Source organism: Anomaloglossus baeobatrachus, chromosome 3 (assembly GCF_048569485.1).
Source record: "Anomaloglossus baeobatrachus isolate aAnoBae1 chromosome 3, aAnoBae1.hap1, whole genome shotgun sequence".
In the NCBI taxonomy this organism is placed as follows: domain Eukaryota; kingdom Metazoa; phylum Chordata; class Amphibia; order Anura; family Aromobatidae; genus Anomaloglossus; species Anomaloglossus baeobatrachus.
Window position 1 is genome coordinate 172,286,461 of NC_134355.1, and position 17,187 is coordinate 172,303,647.

General features: G+C 46.3%; 1 protein-coding gene across 3 annotated transcripts in view; it reads left to right on the forward strand.

The window, feature by feature from the left end:
- Positions 1–17,187, forward strand: part of ACOXL (acyl-CoA oxidase like) — a 483,610-nt gene that overhangs the window by 386,717 nt on the left and 79,706 nt on the right. For all 3 annotated transcript variants that reach the window (XM_075338173.1, XM_075338174.1, XM_075338175.1), the window contains exon 17: positions 1,410–1,480. In XM_075338173.1, the coding sequence (XP_075194288.1) occupies positions 1,410–1,480 (71 nt within the window). The remainder of the gene's footprint in view (positions 1–1,409; positions 1,481–17,187) is intronic.

A 17,187-nucleotide genomic window follows, 5' to 3' on the forward strand; every position in this document is an offset into this window, starting at 1 on the left:
AGATTTTCAATTGTGTTCAGATCAGGGGACTGTAACGGCCATTGTAAAGCCTCCAGCTTGCGCCTCTTAAGGTGGTCTATTATGGATTTTGACGTGTGTTTAGGATAATTATCCATTTCTAAACGCCATCCTCTTTTCAACTTCAGCATTTTTACAGATGGTGTTATGTTTGCATCAAGAATTTGTTGAAATTTCATTGAATCCATTCTTCCTTTTACTAGTGAAATGTTCCCCGTGCCATTGGCTGCAACAAAACCCCAAAGCATGATTGATCCAACCCCATGCTTAATGCTTGGCAATATATTCTTTTCCTGAAATTCTGTGTCCTTTTTTCTCTACACATACCTTTGATCATTGTGGCCAAAGAGTTTTATTTTAATTTCATCAGTCCACAGGACTTGTTTTTACAATGCATCTGGCTTGCTTAGATGTTACTTTACGCATTTTTGATCCTGACTATTATGGGGAGGATGAAGGAAAAGTTTTTTTTCTCATGACTCTTCCATGGAGGACACATTTGTGCAGGTGTCTCTGAACAGTAGAACAATGTACCACAACTCCAGAGTTTGCTAAATCTTACTGAGGTCTTTTTCTGTCAAGTAGGGGTCCTGATTTGATTCTGTTGCATTCCTATGAGCAGCTCTCCTAGAAATTTTGCTATCTTGACCTCCACTATTCATGTTAACTACCATTTCTTGACTACATTTTCAGTTGAGGAAAGGACAACTTTAAAACGGTTTGCTATCTTCTTATAGCTTTCTCCTGCTGTGTGGGCCGCCACCATTCTCATTTTCAGAGTGCTAGGCAGCTGCTTAGAAGAACCCATGACTGCTTTTTTTTGGCATAAGGTTAGAGGAGGCCAGGTTGTTATCAAGCTGTGAAATTTGCATCACATGGTCTTTCCTAATGATGATAATGAACAAGCCATATCCCTAACAAGCTAATTAAGGTATGAATCCTTGCTCAAGCTTATCTGAGCACACAAATCTTTAAGCTGCTTTAAATCCAAGCTTTTGCATTGGCTTAGTTTCCTTTTTGTAATTTTACAAATGTAAAAGATGATTATTTTTTTTTGCCTAAAATACAAAGGAAATGTGTCATCTTTAACTTTATGCCTTTTAGAGATCATGTAATCTTAAACTTGCTTAACTGTTCACAGTAATAGTAATTTAAAGTTATTTAAAAGAGCAACTAGGCTTTAAAAAAAACAAGCCCTCATACAGCTATGTTGGCAGAACAATAAAAAAAAAGTTGCGGTCTTGAGGAAATAATAAAAGCTAAAAAATAAAAAAAAAGCTTGGCCCTTAAGGGGTTAAAAAGTTGGAGTATGGAGTATGTATATACGATTTACATATACATTTTAAAAACATTTCTTATATATTCATCCAACATTGTTTTGTGTTTTCTAGTAACCTTGGAGCAGTTTGCATTGGCTGTGGAGAATTGTCCTGTTCCACAGGACCAGAGTTTACTAATGGAGGTATAGATGAAGTCCCATTACTGCTGCATTTGTTTGGGATTATGTATTTAACCCTATCACTTCTGTACGTAGAGAAAATTATGCTCTTTCATCCATCTTTTTACATCCTGTCTAATGTCATTTCATTCTTTTCTTCGGTAAATAACTTTTCATTCTGTGGATAGAAACAAGTGTTTCAAGCAAATAGGAATAAATTAGAGATGATAATGGTGAGGTACTGAAACACAAAGCATATTAGAAATGTGTGTAGATTTTCAGTACAAAAAGAGTAAGGCTAGTTTCACACTTGCGTTCAGCGGAGTCCGTCACTATGGAGAATAGCGCAGTCCGTTAACGCACTGCGCTATGCTCCATAGACTTGTATGGACAACGCACTGTAAGGCTAATTTCTCACTTGCGTTCAGCGGAGTCCGTCACTATGGAGAATAGCGCAGTCCGTTAACGCACTGCGCTATGCTCCATAGACTTGTATGGACAACGCACTGTAAGGCTAATTTCTCACTTGCGTTCAGCGGAGTCCGTCACTATGGAGAATAGCGCAGTCCGTTAACGCACTGCGCTATTCTCCATAGACTTGTATGGACAACGCACTGTAACGCAAGTGTCTGCGTTGCATCCGCTGGACGACGCAGCGTCGTTATTTTGGCGCTGCGTCGGACGGAAGGAACGCAGCATGTAACGTTTTTTTGAGCAGCGGAATCCTCTGGATTCCACTGCGCATGCTCTCTCTGGCTCCCTCCACCCGTAACCAGGGTACACATCGGGTAAGCAAGGAACCCTGGTTACGTGTGTCGGGAGCCCGACACTTCGCCTCTCGGCTCCGCCCCCTCCCGCACTCCGTATGTATATACACACACACACAATCGCGCACACACAATCGCACACACAATCGCACATACACACACACACACACACTCACCTATCCCCCAGCGATGCAGTCCCCGCGGCACTGACGTCCTCAGCCATGGCCCTTCTCGTCGGCTCCACCTACTTCGCACTCCGCCCCCTGCTCCCGACCCCCGCACACATTGTCGGCGACCGAACGATCGGCTGATCACCCGGCGGCCGGCTACTGGTAGTGATCAGCTGATCACCCGGCGGCCGGCTACTGTGAGTGATCAGCTGATCACCCGGCGGCCGGCTACTGTGAGTGATCAGCTGATCACCCGGCGGCCGACTACTGGTAGTGATCAGCTGATCACCCGGCGGCCGGCTACTGTGAGTGATCAGCTGATCACCCGATCACCCGGCGGCCGGCTACTGTGAGTGATCACCCGATCACCTGGCGGCCGGCTACTGTGAGTGATCGGCTGATCACCCGGCGGCCGGCTACTGTGAGTGATCGGCTGATCACCCAGCGGCCGGCTACTGGTAGTGATCAGCTGATCACCCGGTGGCCGGCTACTGTGAGTGATCAGCTGATCACCCGATCACCCGGCGGCCAGCTACTGTGAGTGATCGGCTGATCACCTGGCGGCCGGCTACTGGGAGTGATCGGCTGATCACCCGGCGGCCGGCTACTGGGAGTGATCAGCTGATCGTTCACAATAGTCTGCCGATGGTAAAACTGTGAAAAAAAAAAAAAAAAGGAATTGCGTTGTTTTGCAGCATCCGTTGCATCCGTTGTGCCACTATATGCAACGCATCCGTTGCATCCGAGACACAACGCAATGCAACGGATGCCGTTCAACGCAAGTGTGAAACTAGCCTAAGGCCATGTGCGCACGATGTATTTTTTCTTGTGTTTTAAAATGCACTGTGTCATTGACCAACTGCATGCTTTTGCTTCCCCAGCAAAGTCTGAGAAGTCAATATTTCCATCCGCACGTTGCTTTTTTTTTTTTTTTTTTTAAGCAGCGTTTTGTTTGACAAATATTTGTCAAAATCGTTGCCTAAAAAAAGCTGCATGTTTATTCCTTTTGCGTTCTGGTCACGTTTTGTCACCCATTGAAATTAATTAAGTGTTTCAAATCGCAACCAAAATGTTTAGCTATGCGTTTGCACTGCGTTTTGGTTGCGTTTTGCTTGCATTTTTGTCAACAAAAACGCAGGTCACCAACTTTTCTCCATTCTCTGTCTCGCTCTCTGTCTTTCTCCGCTTCATACTCACCGATCACCGGCATGGTGCGGTGTGGCTGTCACACTGCTCCTGCAGCCTCTCCTGGTTCTGAAAGTGCCGGCCGCTCATTAGGCTCTTTTTATATTCCCTGCACTTGCTCATTAGGCTCATTTCATATTCACTGTTTCCCCCGCCCACCGGCGCCTATGATTCATTGCAGTCAGACACGCCCCCACGCTGAGTGACAGCTGTCTGACTGCAACCAATCACAGCCACCGGTGGGCGGGTGTATATTGTACAGTGAAATAATTAAAAAAAAAACTGTGTGCGGTCCACTCAATTTTGATACCCAGCCAAAATAAAGCCTCACAGCTGGGGGTTGGTATTCTCAGGCTGGGGAGACCCACGTTATTGGGAGCCCCCTAGCCTAAAAATATCAGCCAGCAGCCACCCGGAATTGCCGCATGCATTTGATGCGACAGTCCCAGGACTTTACCCAGCTCATCCTGATTGCCCTAGTGCGGTGGCAATCGTGGTAGTAAGGAGTTAGGGTGTGTGGCATCAAAAACTCTGCGTTTCTGGCCTCTAAAAACGCACAAAAACGCATAACGCATAAAAAAAGCATATATTTTTACCACGATTTGATGCGTTTTTGGCTGCGTTTTGCTGCGTTTTTGTTCACTGCGTTTTTATGCATTTTTTTATTAGTGAACAGTGCTATTAAACATTGGTGCAGAAGAAAAATAAGATCTGATGTAATTTCCTTCTTCAATATGTTCTCCTTCATTCTCCACTATTGTATGCAGGAAAGCAGACAGCTGCAAAACTACAAGGGTCAGCATGATCTATCTAGGACTGTATGCTGGATGGAGAGGCAGGGGGAGGAGAACTACAAGGCTCAGCATACTCCATCCACTAGTGTATGCAGGAGAGCAGACAGCAGCTGCAGAACTACAAGGCTCAGCATCCTCCATCCAGGACTGTATGCAGGAGTTTTTTGGCCAAAAACGTAAAAAAAAAAAACACGACATGGACTTCACCATATTTTTGTATGCTAGTCAAGTACAGCTGGCAGGTACGGCTGCCCCCACCCCCCGGCTGGCTAGCTGGGAACTAAAAAATATAGGGAAGCCCTTTTTTTAATTATTTAATACATTTCATGAAATAATTAAAAAAAAGAAAAAAAGATTTGGGCTTCGCCCAATTTTTGTGTCCAGCCAGGTAAAACTAGGCAGCTGGGGATTGGAATCCACAACGTAGGGTGCCGAAGCTTTCTGGGCACCTCCGCTGCGATTTGCAGTCCGCAGCTGCCCCAGAAAATGGTGCTTTCATAGAAGCGCCATCTTCTGGTGCTGTATCCAGCTCCTACAGTTGCCCTGGTCCCACATGGCTTGCTGGGTAATAATGGGGTTAGGACTAGCTGTGTATTGTCAACTGGCCCTAAGCCCGAAATTCATGGTGTCACGCTAATATTAGACATGGCCACCATGAATTTCTAGTAAAGATAAAAAAAAATACAACACAGAAAAATATTATTAGAAATAAAACAACACAATTAGTGACTCCATCTTTATTGAACTAAAGAACCCCCCCCCCCTGCCGTAGTCCTGGGTTGAGGGTCCCGCGATGTCCAATCTGGATCCAATATCATCTGATCGGTTTGCTGAAAGGCAAAGCAATCAGATGATGTGTCAGGTTCAAGTACCTGAATCACATGACACATCCGCTGATTGTATACACAGCTTTTATACAATCAGCTGATGCATCAGTAGAAAAAAAAAAAAAACTATACTCCTCTGTGCAGACTCCTGTCTGATCGCTCCAGGACCCGCCGGTATTCAGCTGATACAGTCAACTGACAGCATCAGCTGATCGTTTAAACCGGCTGGGCGGTAAAAAGCCGGCCTCACTTCTGGACTTATATGATCAGCTGATGCAGTCAGGTGACCGCATCAGCTGATCACCGACAGGTACTGGAGCGATCGGACGTGTCCCGGGAGTTTGCAGACAGCCGGAGCGGGGGTGGTGGTACTGTGAGCAGACATTGCGCCGTACTGGAGGTGGAAGCAGGGGTGGCGGTATCGTGAGGATTCACTCTTCTGTGTTTTCCAACGCAAGGAATGCTGGGTGAGTACAATCCTCTTCCTGTACACGTGACTGTACAACCCACCCCTTGCTTTTATAGATGCATTTTAATCCTAGAAATGCAGCTATATTTTCAATTTGCGTTTTTCATTGTGTTTTTGAACATCTCATTAAACTCAATGGGTGAAAAACGCACTGAAAAACACAGGAATAATTGACATGCTGCGTTTTTGTGGGCACAAAACAGGCCGCGATACAGAGACAGAGCCACGTGCTGAAAATTAATTTGGGTGAACCTCTGATGTCACAACTGCGGGCCCCACACTACTGTCTGAGTTCATTCTCATTGTGTGGGTCTGTCTGCTGTCAGCGGGCAGTCATGTCCTATGGTGAAATAGGATGTTTTTTGCATTTTATTCCAAATAAAGGATTTTGGGGGTGTATGTGTTTGCTTACTTTCACTTACAGATTAGTGATGGGGGCAAGGTCTCATAGACGACCGCCATCACTAATCTAGGACATAGTGGCTGCTGTGGGCTGCCATTAACTCTTTATTACCCTGCCACCACAACAGACCAACGGGAAGAGCCAGGTCCAGCGCCAGAATTGACGCATCATATGGATGCACCACTTCTGGGGTGGCTGTGGGCTGCTATTGTTAGGGCGGCTTTGCACGTTGCGACATCGCAAGCCGATGCTGCGATGTCGCATGCGATAGTCCCCGCCCCCGTCGCAGGTACGATATCGTGTGATAGCTGGCGTAGCGAACATTATCGCTACGCCAGCTTCACATGCACTCACCTGCCCTGCGACCGTCGCTCTGGCCGGCGACCCACCTCCTTCCTAAGGGGGCGGGTCATGCAGCGTCATAGCGACGTCACACGGCAGGCGGACAATAGCGGCGGAGGGGCGGAGATGTGCAGGATGTAAACAATCCCGCCCACCTCCTTCCTTCCGCATATCCTACGGAAGCCGCGGTGACGCCGGTAGGAGATGTTCCTCGCTCCTGCGACTTGACACACAGCGATGTGTGCTGCCGCAGGAGCGAGGAACAACATCGGACCGTCGCGTCAGCGTAATTATGGATTACGTCGACGCTGCACCGATGATATGATTACGACGATTTTGCGCTCGTTAATCGTATCATCGAGCCTTTACACACTACGATGTCGCATGCGATGCCGGATGTGCGTCAGTTTCAATTTGACCCCACCGACATCGCACCTGCGATGTCGTAGTGTGCAAAGCCCGCCTTAGACTGGAAAGGGCCAAATAATGATGGGATTTCCCAGCCTAATAATATTAGCCCCCAGTTGTCTGCTGCACCTTGGCTGGTTTTAGAAAAATGGGGGGGGGACCCCACGTCATTTTTTGTTAAAAAAAATAAATCAAATAATTTAAAAAAATAAATAATGTCGGATCCCCTCTATTTTTCATAACAAGCTAAGGTACAGCAGACAGCTGAGCATTGTAGCCTGCAGCTGCTGCTATTCTTGTGCTAGATATGAAAATTGGAGGGGACCCCACGTAATTTTTTTTACCTAAAAAAAATAAAAAAAAACCAGCTGTCAAAGCTAGCTATCGCTCTATCAAGCTGTTCTGTTATTTATTGTTATTTATTATTTGTTGTTATTTCTATCTTTTCTACCTGTTCTTTCTTATTATCTATTCTATATGTTCTTTCTATCTATTCTTTCTTTATGTTTTTTTCTCTCTATCCATCTATTCTAGCTATCAGTTATCCTATCATATTTTATTTCTCCTTTAAAAAACACACTATTAAAAACGCATAAAAAATGCATTGAAAATCGAACACGCATGCGTTTTCTTTTGTCAAACGCAGTGTTTACAGTTGTCAAGTCTGCTAGAGGGTGCATTTTTTTTTGGCAAATCAAGAACACAGCGTGCATTACCCTAAAGGGTGCTTTACACGCTGCGGTATCTGTACCGATATAGCTAGTGAGCGTACCCGCCCCCGTCGGTTGTGCGTCACGGGCAAATTGCTGCCCGGGTCGCACATCGCTAACAGCCGTCACACGGACTTACCTAAACTGCGACGTCACACGGCAGCTATCCAATAGCAGAGGCGGGGCGGAGATGAGCGGCCAAAACATGCCACCCACCTCCTTCCTTCCTCATTGCTGGTGGACGCAGGTAAGGAGATGTTCGTTGTTCCTGCGGTGTCACACACAGTGATGTGTGCTGCCGCAGGAACGACGAACAACATAGTACCTGCAGCAGCAACGATATTAAGGAAATGAACGACGTGTCAATGAGCAACGATTTTTCACGTTTTTGCGCTCGTTGATCGTCTCTCCTTGGTGTCACACGCTGCGATGTCGCTAACGACGCCGGATGTGCGTCACAAACACTGTGACCCCGACGATATATCGTTAGCGATGTCGCAGCGTGTAAAGCACCCTTAAGAAAGGGTAACTCCTGCAAGGGTGTGTAAACATGAACGTTTTCTCCACATCCAAGAAAAAATGGGCTGGTTATGCTGATCAGACTTTGCTCAGAGTAGGATCCGTTTTTCTCGGAGGTGGAGAAAAAAAAAAAAGTTTCTCCATGCACTCATTCTGATGTTATCCGAGTGCAGTCAGGATGTTTTCCATGGACCTAATGACTTGTACTGCCCATTTTGATCTGACACTTTGAATTTTGATCAAATTCGTACGTCACCGATTGTTTTTGTTGGACCGTTTGTAAGAAGAAAAAATTGGACTTGTGCACAGTCCTATAGAATAATATTGATCCAATTTAAACGGTCGTGTGTGCGAGCCCTGAGGGTAAGGTCAGATGTCATGATTTAGATGCAGTTTCATGTCACAGTTTAGGCACGTTGCTACAAAATAGTTAACAATTTGGGTGCAGTTTTGTAGTCAAACCAAAAATATACAAGCGTGTCCATACCCTTATACAATATGAACACTGACCACTTTACATTGTATCAAAGTGTCAGATCTTTAGTGTTGTCCCATGAGGCAATAGTGTGTCATTTCTCTACAGTACATATTTAATAATAAAATTTGTTTTATTAAAAAAAAAAAAAGCAGAAACCCATTTTTGCACTTGCTTATTGTTTACTATGGGGAAAATACACTCAAAGAATTGACATACAGCAGATTTAAAAAAAAAAACAAAAAACAGCAGTTTTCCAATTCAGTCTGCAAACAAATAACAATAGTGCTCGTAAGATTTCTGAAATCTCAAAGCATTTGCCGGTACTGTAAGAAATGTCTGCACCATTTCTTCATCTCTTTGCAGGAAAAACGCAAAGCAAAAAAAGTGTGTTTTTTTGCTTTGTTTTTATGCCTTTTTGCATCCATTTTTCAAGATGAAGTCAATGGTTGAAAAAGCGCAGCCAAAAACGCAGAAAGAATTGAAATGTCGCACATTATTATTTGCACGAAATCTGCAATGAGCAAATACTCAACATGGGCATAAAACGTCAGGACTCATTGACTTTGCTGGCAGCAGGACTTGCTTGCAGTTTTGTTACAAATATGCACTCAAAAATGCATAAAAACCACCACGATAAAATGCACGGTGTGAAATAGCCTAAGAAGCAGCTTATTATTTTTCATAAAAGAATGCTGCAAAAAATAAAAATGCAACATGTGACTGAAAAGATCAGGGAATAATGTAGCGCCAATGTCTATTATACCTCATTGTTATTTGTATTATTTAATTCTTCATAAGTGTTAATTATGTGTATGTGACATGCCTGGGCATGTCAGGACAAAACTACCGAGGAAGTAAGTAATGTTAGTAGGAAGTAAGGAGCAAAGGAACAGTGAAGAGAAAGCAGAGTGAAGAACTGCAAATGCAAATATGTCAGAATGTACAAGGGTTGAGCCAGGTTCACATTGTGGCAGATATAATATAAAATATAGGAATGCTATGTTAAAATCTCATTCACTTGCTCATAAGCAAAACTGCAGATTTCACCTAATTCCGTTTCATGGAGAGACCTGCATATAATATGAATACACAAGCAATAATCTATGCAAACTTAGGTGGAAAACAAGAGAATATCTGACAGAATTGGCGCTGCAAGCATATACACATGCATTAAGAGATATAGGATTTTATGTCTGAGTATCAGAGAAAATTGATGCAAAGAGAACCAAAGTCAGGGAATAACTGATACAGAAGATCACCTTAAACATTGCCCTACCATGAAGATAGATACCCCAAATCACATACAACAACAAGGACAGATACAGAGTATCACCTCTAACATTGTCAGATCAGCAAAGGATAGACACAGAGGAGCACATAAAATTTTAGCAGTGGTCATGAGCAAGCACTAAAATGCTCAAGTATTCGATTCTCCAGTCGAGCAGGTTGGACACTCAAACGATCTCAATGCTGGGAACATCGTTGTCACAAGTATTATACCACTTTTATCAATTGACAATAAAACATACAAAACCGAAGATAAAATGGTTATAGGAATTAATGTAAGAAGCTTTCTTTCCTATATAATGATTTGTATATAAGGCAAAATAAAAAAGCGGGGGAAAAAAACACCTTCTCCGTCCGCCCCTTTGGCTATGTTCACATGTAACGTTTTTGCGGCGTTCTTGAACATTCTTGTTGCTTTTAATGTTGAAAAAATGCTGTGTAAAAAGCTGCAAAAACGCTAAAAGAGTTGACATGTGTGATGCCCTGACAAAATCAGGTTGTCACAGAGGACTGCATCCATCTTCCAGATGCAGGATTCCCTCCTCCTTGGCCTTCCAACACAACCCCACACAGGTACATACACCAGCCACAAAAGCCCAGTCACCCCCCCAGGACAATAGGGACACACCTGTAGGCGGGGCCAGGCAGATGGTGACGCCCACCTAAGGGTTCTGAGGTGTTTGGGGAGGAAACAAGTCAGTCTGAGTCAGACAGAGATAAGCTTGGACAGTGGAAGTGGGAGGAGTGAAGTGGTAGTCGGGGTTGTAGCTACCGGACTACCTAAGCTGACTAGGTGGCAGACAGCAGAGCAGGGCCACAGACGACGGAAATTCGGTCGCCGGAGACCTTAAGTGGACCAGGGCAGGGTTATAGCCCGCCGGTGCCGACAGCGGGAGTCCGGTCCGGAGGCCGTGCACAGTCTGGGTGCCTGGCCCCTAGGGCGAGGACAGCTTCAAGTCCCTTGTCAATTAGCCAGCAGGGGACAAGATTCCACGTCTTGTCCCACTAGCAGCCCAGGTAGAGTGAGACGGAAGCCCAACGCTGGGGATAGGGCGTCTGCTACTGCCTGCAAAAATCCCAATGGTCAGATCTTGCGGGCGACAGCTCCCACAGCAAAGACACTGGGAGTGGACTTTTCCCGTTCCATGCGGACTAGTCAACTCACGAGACACCAAACTAGAGTGCAGGAGGAAGGATCCTGTCTAGCAGTGTGCGAGACCCGAGCACACCCCTCCGGAGGCTAACGGTATCCGGCACCTGGTTTACTATCTGGACTCTGTGTGACTTCATTCAAATAGTGAGTACACCGGTAGCATCTGGTCCAGCCCTGCGGACTGCGTGGAGGGGATACCATCCTGCTGCCCCGCTCCATCAGCCCCGGGCTCCCCATACCAAGGCAGCGGCGGTGTCACCAACTATCAGAGAAAACCCCGGTTGGCGTCACTGACAAACTCTCCCCTATAAATAACCCCCTCTATTCAGTTGTGGGCGGTGGACTGCTGCACGAGCCCGGGTCCGCCTGCCACTCAAGCCACAGCAACCGCCCGGATCCGAGCGTCTCGTACAGCCCCCCTGCCATGGTCTGTACCCCCTCCTGCAACACATGCTGCTTCTCTAAAAAATGCAACAGTTTTCTACTGTATTTCACTAATAGAAAAAAAACTGTTGAGTGCATTAGATTTATGAAATCTCCTAGCTTTTTCTGGTGCTATAAAAATCAGCTTTTAACTTGCATAAAATTAATAAAAAAAGACTGCAAAAAGAACACATATTTAAAGAATGGGACTCTTCAACTAGTAAAGCCTATGCACTATGTGCAAGGGCTGCCAAAAATGTGAATGAAAAATCCGTGGAAGATAGGTCTCGTGGATGAGCGACTTTCTTGTTCTCCTGTAGAAGGTGCAGTTTCAACTAGCCCACGGCTTCAGCCTCTGCGTGCACCATCAGCAGCATATCCACTGCTCTGTCCCATAACACATGCCTAGCACTTATTAAAAAGGTGTTGATAAATGCTTGCAAACTTTTTGATATTTATAGGGAATAGAATAGTCCTGACAAAGGATTTTTTTTATTTTTTTTTTAAATTGCAGCATCAAGGACTGTAAGGGCGCATGCGCATGTTGCGTGGTGGCCAGTGCAGAAATAAATGCACCCTCTGGCAGACTTGACGCTGTGTGTTGACAAAAAGAATGCTTCCAAAACGCATATATTTTGGATGCATTTTGCATTCAATTTACATGCGTTTTGGATGCATTTTTGTCAGTGCGGTCCCCCGGCAATTCAGCTCTGCTACATGCCCGCTGACAGCAGACACAGACAGAGCCGGGCGATGAGAATGAACTCGGATGAACTTCACCCGACTTCATTGTCATCCCGTGGCTTTGTCTCTGTGTGCTGCCATGAACTCAGATGAACCTCCGAGGTCAGTGCCAGGACACAGGAGTCTGCAGCAGTGACGTGAGAGCTTCACCCGAGTTTACTGACATCGCGCGGGTCTCTCTCTCTCTGTGTCACAGCCTGATTTGTGGTCACACGTGAAGGACACACCTGTGATCGCAAATCCCCTGAGTGACTGCAGTGAGCCGCGCAATCAGCTGTGCTTTCACTCAAGTTACTCGTGGCCACAGCTGCAGTCCTCCACCTGAGAGTGGTGGCCGCAAGTAACCTCAGTGACAGCACAGCTCATCGCGCGACTCACTTCAGTTGCTGCATGGAGCTCACAGGAGCAGCGGTGTTCTACTGCCGCTCCTGTGAATTTCCGATGTAGCAGAGCTGAAAGCTTTGTGGATCCTTGCGTGGATTACGTCAGACCTGGAGATGTTTTTGAGGGGTTAATAAAGTGGTGAAAGAGGGTTTTTTTGGCTTTCATTACAAATAAAGGATTTTTAGGATGTGTGTATTTATTTTCTTTAACTTACAGGTTAATCATGGAGGGTATCTCGGGGAGGCGCCTGCAATGATTAACCTAGGACTTAGTGGCTGCTATGGGCTGCTGCAATTAACTCCTTATTACCCCATTTGCCACCGCACCAGGGCAATTCGGGATGAGCCGGGTAGAGTCCCGGGTCTGTCGAATCTAATGGATGCAGCAACTCCGGGCAGCTGCTGACTGATATTGTTAGGCTGGGGCGCTCCCCATAATGTGGAGCTCCCCATCCTGAGAATACCAGCCTTCAGCCGTGTGGATTTACCCTGGCTGGTATCCAAATTGGGGGGGACCGCATGTCGTTTTTTTTTTAATTATTTATTTTTTTTTACTGCTCGATATAGACACACCCACCGGCGGCTGTGATTGGTTGCAGTGAGACAGCTGTCACTCAGCGTGGGGGCGTGTCTGACTGCAACCAATCATAGGTGCCAGTGGGTGGGGGAAGCAGTGAATACGAGGTGGATTAATGAGCGGCCAGCATTTTCAAAAGAGGAGAAGCCGCTACAGTGTGATCGCCGTGCAGCGCCGCGCCGGTGATCGTGGACCGGTGAGTATGAGAGAGGGTGGGAGAGAGAGACCGAAAGAACTGCGTTTGTTATGTTAAAAAAAACATGCGGATTGCAACAAAAATGCACTGCTTAGCATTTTGGTAGCGTTTTTCTACAACTCATTGATTTCAATGAGTGTAGAACGCTGCCAAAACTAACAAAAGAATTGACATGCTGCTTTTTTAAACGCAGAGATTTTGTAAAATTTTTGACAATCAAAACGCTGTGTTTAAAAAAGCATCGTGAGCACGGATTTTGCATGATTCTCATAGACTTTGCTGGGGAAGCCGAACGCATGCATTTTGACAATGTGACGCTGCAGCTTAAAATACTGCAGAAACTAAAAAAAACGCAACGTGCACATGAGCCCTAAAGCTATAATCGCTGCCTATATAGCTGTAATCCTAACCTATCCCTCCTGCAGCACCTATCATTTCTCTGAATACAGCAAGCAGAGGTATGAACAGGGAATAGAACACATGTGGCCCTAACAAGGGACTTTTGGGTTTAGGTTGCTACAGCAAAGACTGTAAAGGTGGCTTTACACACTGCAACATTTCAAACGACATCGCTGTAACGTCACCGGTTTTGTGACGTAATAGCGACCTCCCCAGCGACATTGCAGTGTGTGAAACACATCAGCGACCTGGCCCCTGCTGTGAAGTTGCTGATCGCTACAAATCGTTCAGGACCATTCTTTGGTCCTTTGTTTCCCGCTGTGCAGCATGATCGCTAGAAAGTCTCAGTGTGTAAAGGGGACTTAAATGTGCAGGCAGCAGAAGTCGGCTTCTGCGGACACTGGTAACCACGGTAAACATCGGGTAACCAAGAAGCCCTGTCCTTGGTTACCCGATATTTACCTTCGTTACCAGCCTCCGCCGCTCTCACTGTCAGTGCCGGCTCCTGCTCCTTGCACGTGTAGCAGAGTACACATCGGGTAATTAACCCCATGTGTGCTGTAACTAGGAGAGCAGGGAGCCAGCGCTAAGCAGTGTGCGCTGCTCCCTGCTCTCTGCACGTGTAGCTACAGCACACATCGGGTAATTAACCCGATGTGTACTGTAGCTAGGAGAGCAGGGAGCCAGCGCTAAGCAGTGTGTGTTGCTCCCTGCTCCCTGCACGTGTAGCTGCGTGCGCTGATAACCAAGGTAAATATCGGGTTGGTTACCCGATATTTACCTTAGTTACCAAGCGCAGCATCGCTTCAGTGCGTCGCTGCTGGCTGGGGGCTGGTCACTGGTTGCTGGTGACAGCTCACCAGCAACCCGTGTAGCGATGCTCCAGCGATCCCTGCCAGGTCAGGTTGCTGGTGGGATCGCTGAAGCGTCTGACTGTGTGACCTCTCACCAGCAACCTCCTAGCAACTTACCAGCGATCCCTATCAGGTTGTATTGTTGTTGGGATCGCTGGTAAGTTGTTTAGTGTGACGGTACCTTTTAAGGTAAGAAAAAAACGTGCTTCTAAAATAAAAAGCATTTTAACTCACCCGGCTCCAGCGACGCTCTGTTCTCCATGCTGCTTCTGAGACGGCTCATTACTGTCACGCATATTCATGATGCATGACACAGCCGACCCGGAAGCAGCTGCTGCGGGGGTCAGCGCCGGCCTGATGCTGCACCGCGGGAGCGTTTAGCACCATGGAGAGCAGGAGCGGGCACAGGTTAGTTGATTTCTAAATGCAATCATGGGCCACGGAGAACGGAGCCCGGATTGCACTTAGACAACCCACGTGTGCCGTGAATCACGGCACACGGAGGGACATGGGCGTGTTTTACACGTCAGTGAAGAACGTCAGTGTTTTTCACTGACGTGTGAAACGGGCCTTACATAGACCTGGTGATGCATTGCGGCCTGCCAACCACAGTAAGACCAGTAGGGAGCATGGCTACAGCATTACTGTGTTTGGCAGGCAATCCATTTTAGTGGTTGAAGAAAAAGCCTTAGGCCCAGTGCCCACGCTGTGTAGTTTTGACGCGTATTTTTAGAAATCTGCAGCAAAATCTGTATGTCCATTGTGAAGCCAGGAAAGTCTATGAGAATTCAGAAGTGCTGTGTCCACGTTGAGTATTTTTCCCTTGCGTATTTGGTGCAGATTTGGTGCAGAAAAAAAAGAAATCTGCGCCAACTACGCAAGGGAAAAATACTCATCGTGGGCACAGCACTTCAGAATTTTCATAGACTTTGCTAGCTTTACAATGGACATGCAGATTTTGCTGCAAATTTCTGAAAATCTGCGTCAAAATACGCAGCGTGGGCACTGGGCCTTAAAACATGCAGGTCTGGGACTCCAGAATGGCGTCAGATCACCAGGGATACTTGATTGTATATCAAGCAGTGGCAAGCACGCTTACCTATCATCAGACCAGCTAGAAGAATAGATACAAAAGACCATTTGAGATACCGTGCAGCCAACAAGGAAAGTTTCTGACACCAGCCATAAGGACAAACATAAAAATAAATGCTAAGTCTCAGTACAATAATAATGACAATGACGATGATTCGGTAATTATAATAGCAATAAATATGGTGTTAAAGCAACTTGGTAGAAGATTACAAACAAAGGAAGCCTAGCAGCCAGTATAAAAAAAAATCACCTTGGACAATGTCACACCAAAGGATATGAATCAACTGGAACAATTATACCAGGAGGGAAGAGCCAAAGATTACCAGGATTAGGCCGGGGCCACACAGGGACTACTGCAATCCTCGCATGACACTCGCTGGCAGCACAGCGGGAACCGAGTGTCATGCGAGTGTCATTGCGACTGAGGTCTGATCATGCGATCAGACCACAGCTGCGGGGGGCGGGCCGGCGCTGAGGAGGAAAGAGCCAGCGCTGCGGAGGGGAGGGATTTATCTCTCTCTCTCCTCTGTTGCCAGCTATTGCCATTCTAACTCTGCACTCGCATTACACCGGTGTACTGTGAGTGCAGTGCGATTTTTCTCTCACCCCATAGACTTGAATGGGTGCGAGGGAAACAAGACTCGCATTGCACCCGCAGCATGCTGCGACTATTTTCTCGCTTTGATTAGGTCTCAGAAAATAATTGCTCATCGGTGCTGGCACATAGGCTAATATTGGTCCGAGTGGAATGCGATGTTTTATCGCTTTCCACTTGCTCCGATTTTCATGCCGTCTATCTTAGGCCTAAGGCTATGTGCGCACGTTGCGTATTTGCATGCAGTTACGCTGCGATCTGCACCGCAGCATAACTGCATGCGTCCTGCGTCCCCAGCACAATCTATGAAGATTATGCAGGAGACGTGCGCACGTGGCGTATTAGAGCGCAGCGCTTCGGCTGCTGCCTGAAGCGCGCGTTCTAAGAAGTGACATGTCACTTCTTTCGTGCGCTCTGCATGCAGCGCCCGCTCTGTCTATGGGAGGGGCTGCACTCAGACCGCATGAAATCGGCTTTTTTTTTTTCATTACGGACTCTTTCTGCAGCGATTTCAAGCGCACGTGTGCGGTTCAAATCGCTGCAGAAATTTCTGCAGGGACAAACGCTACGTGCGCACATAGCCTTAAGGTCAGTGTACAGAGCAGCACATCAACAAGGGTAGGAAGTTTAGGCCCAGTGCCCACGCTGTGTAGTTTTGACGCGTATTTTTCGAAATCTGCAGCAAAATCTGTATGTCCATTGTGAAGCCAGGAAAGTCTATGAGAATTCAGAAGTGCTGTGTCCACGTTGAGTATTTTTCCCTTGCGTATTTGGTGCAGATTTGGTGCAGAAAAAAAAAGAAATCTGCGCCAACTACGCAAGGGAAAAATACTCATCGTGGGCACAGCACTTCGGAATTTTCATAGACTTTGCTAGCTTCACAATGGACATGCAGATTTTGCTGCAAATTTCTGAAAATCTGCGTCAAAATACGCAGCGTGGGCACTGGGCCTTAG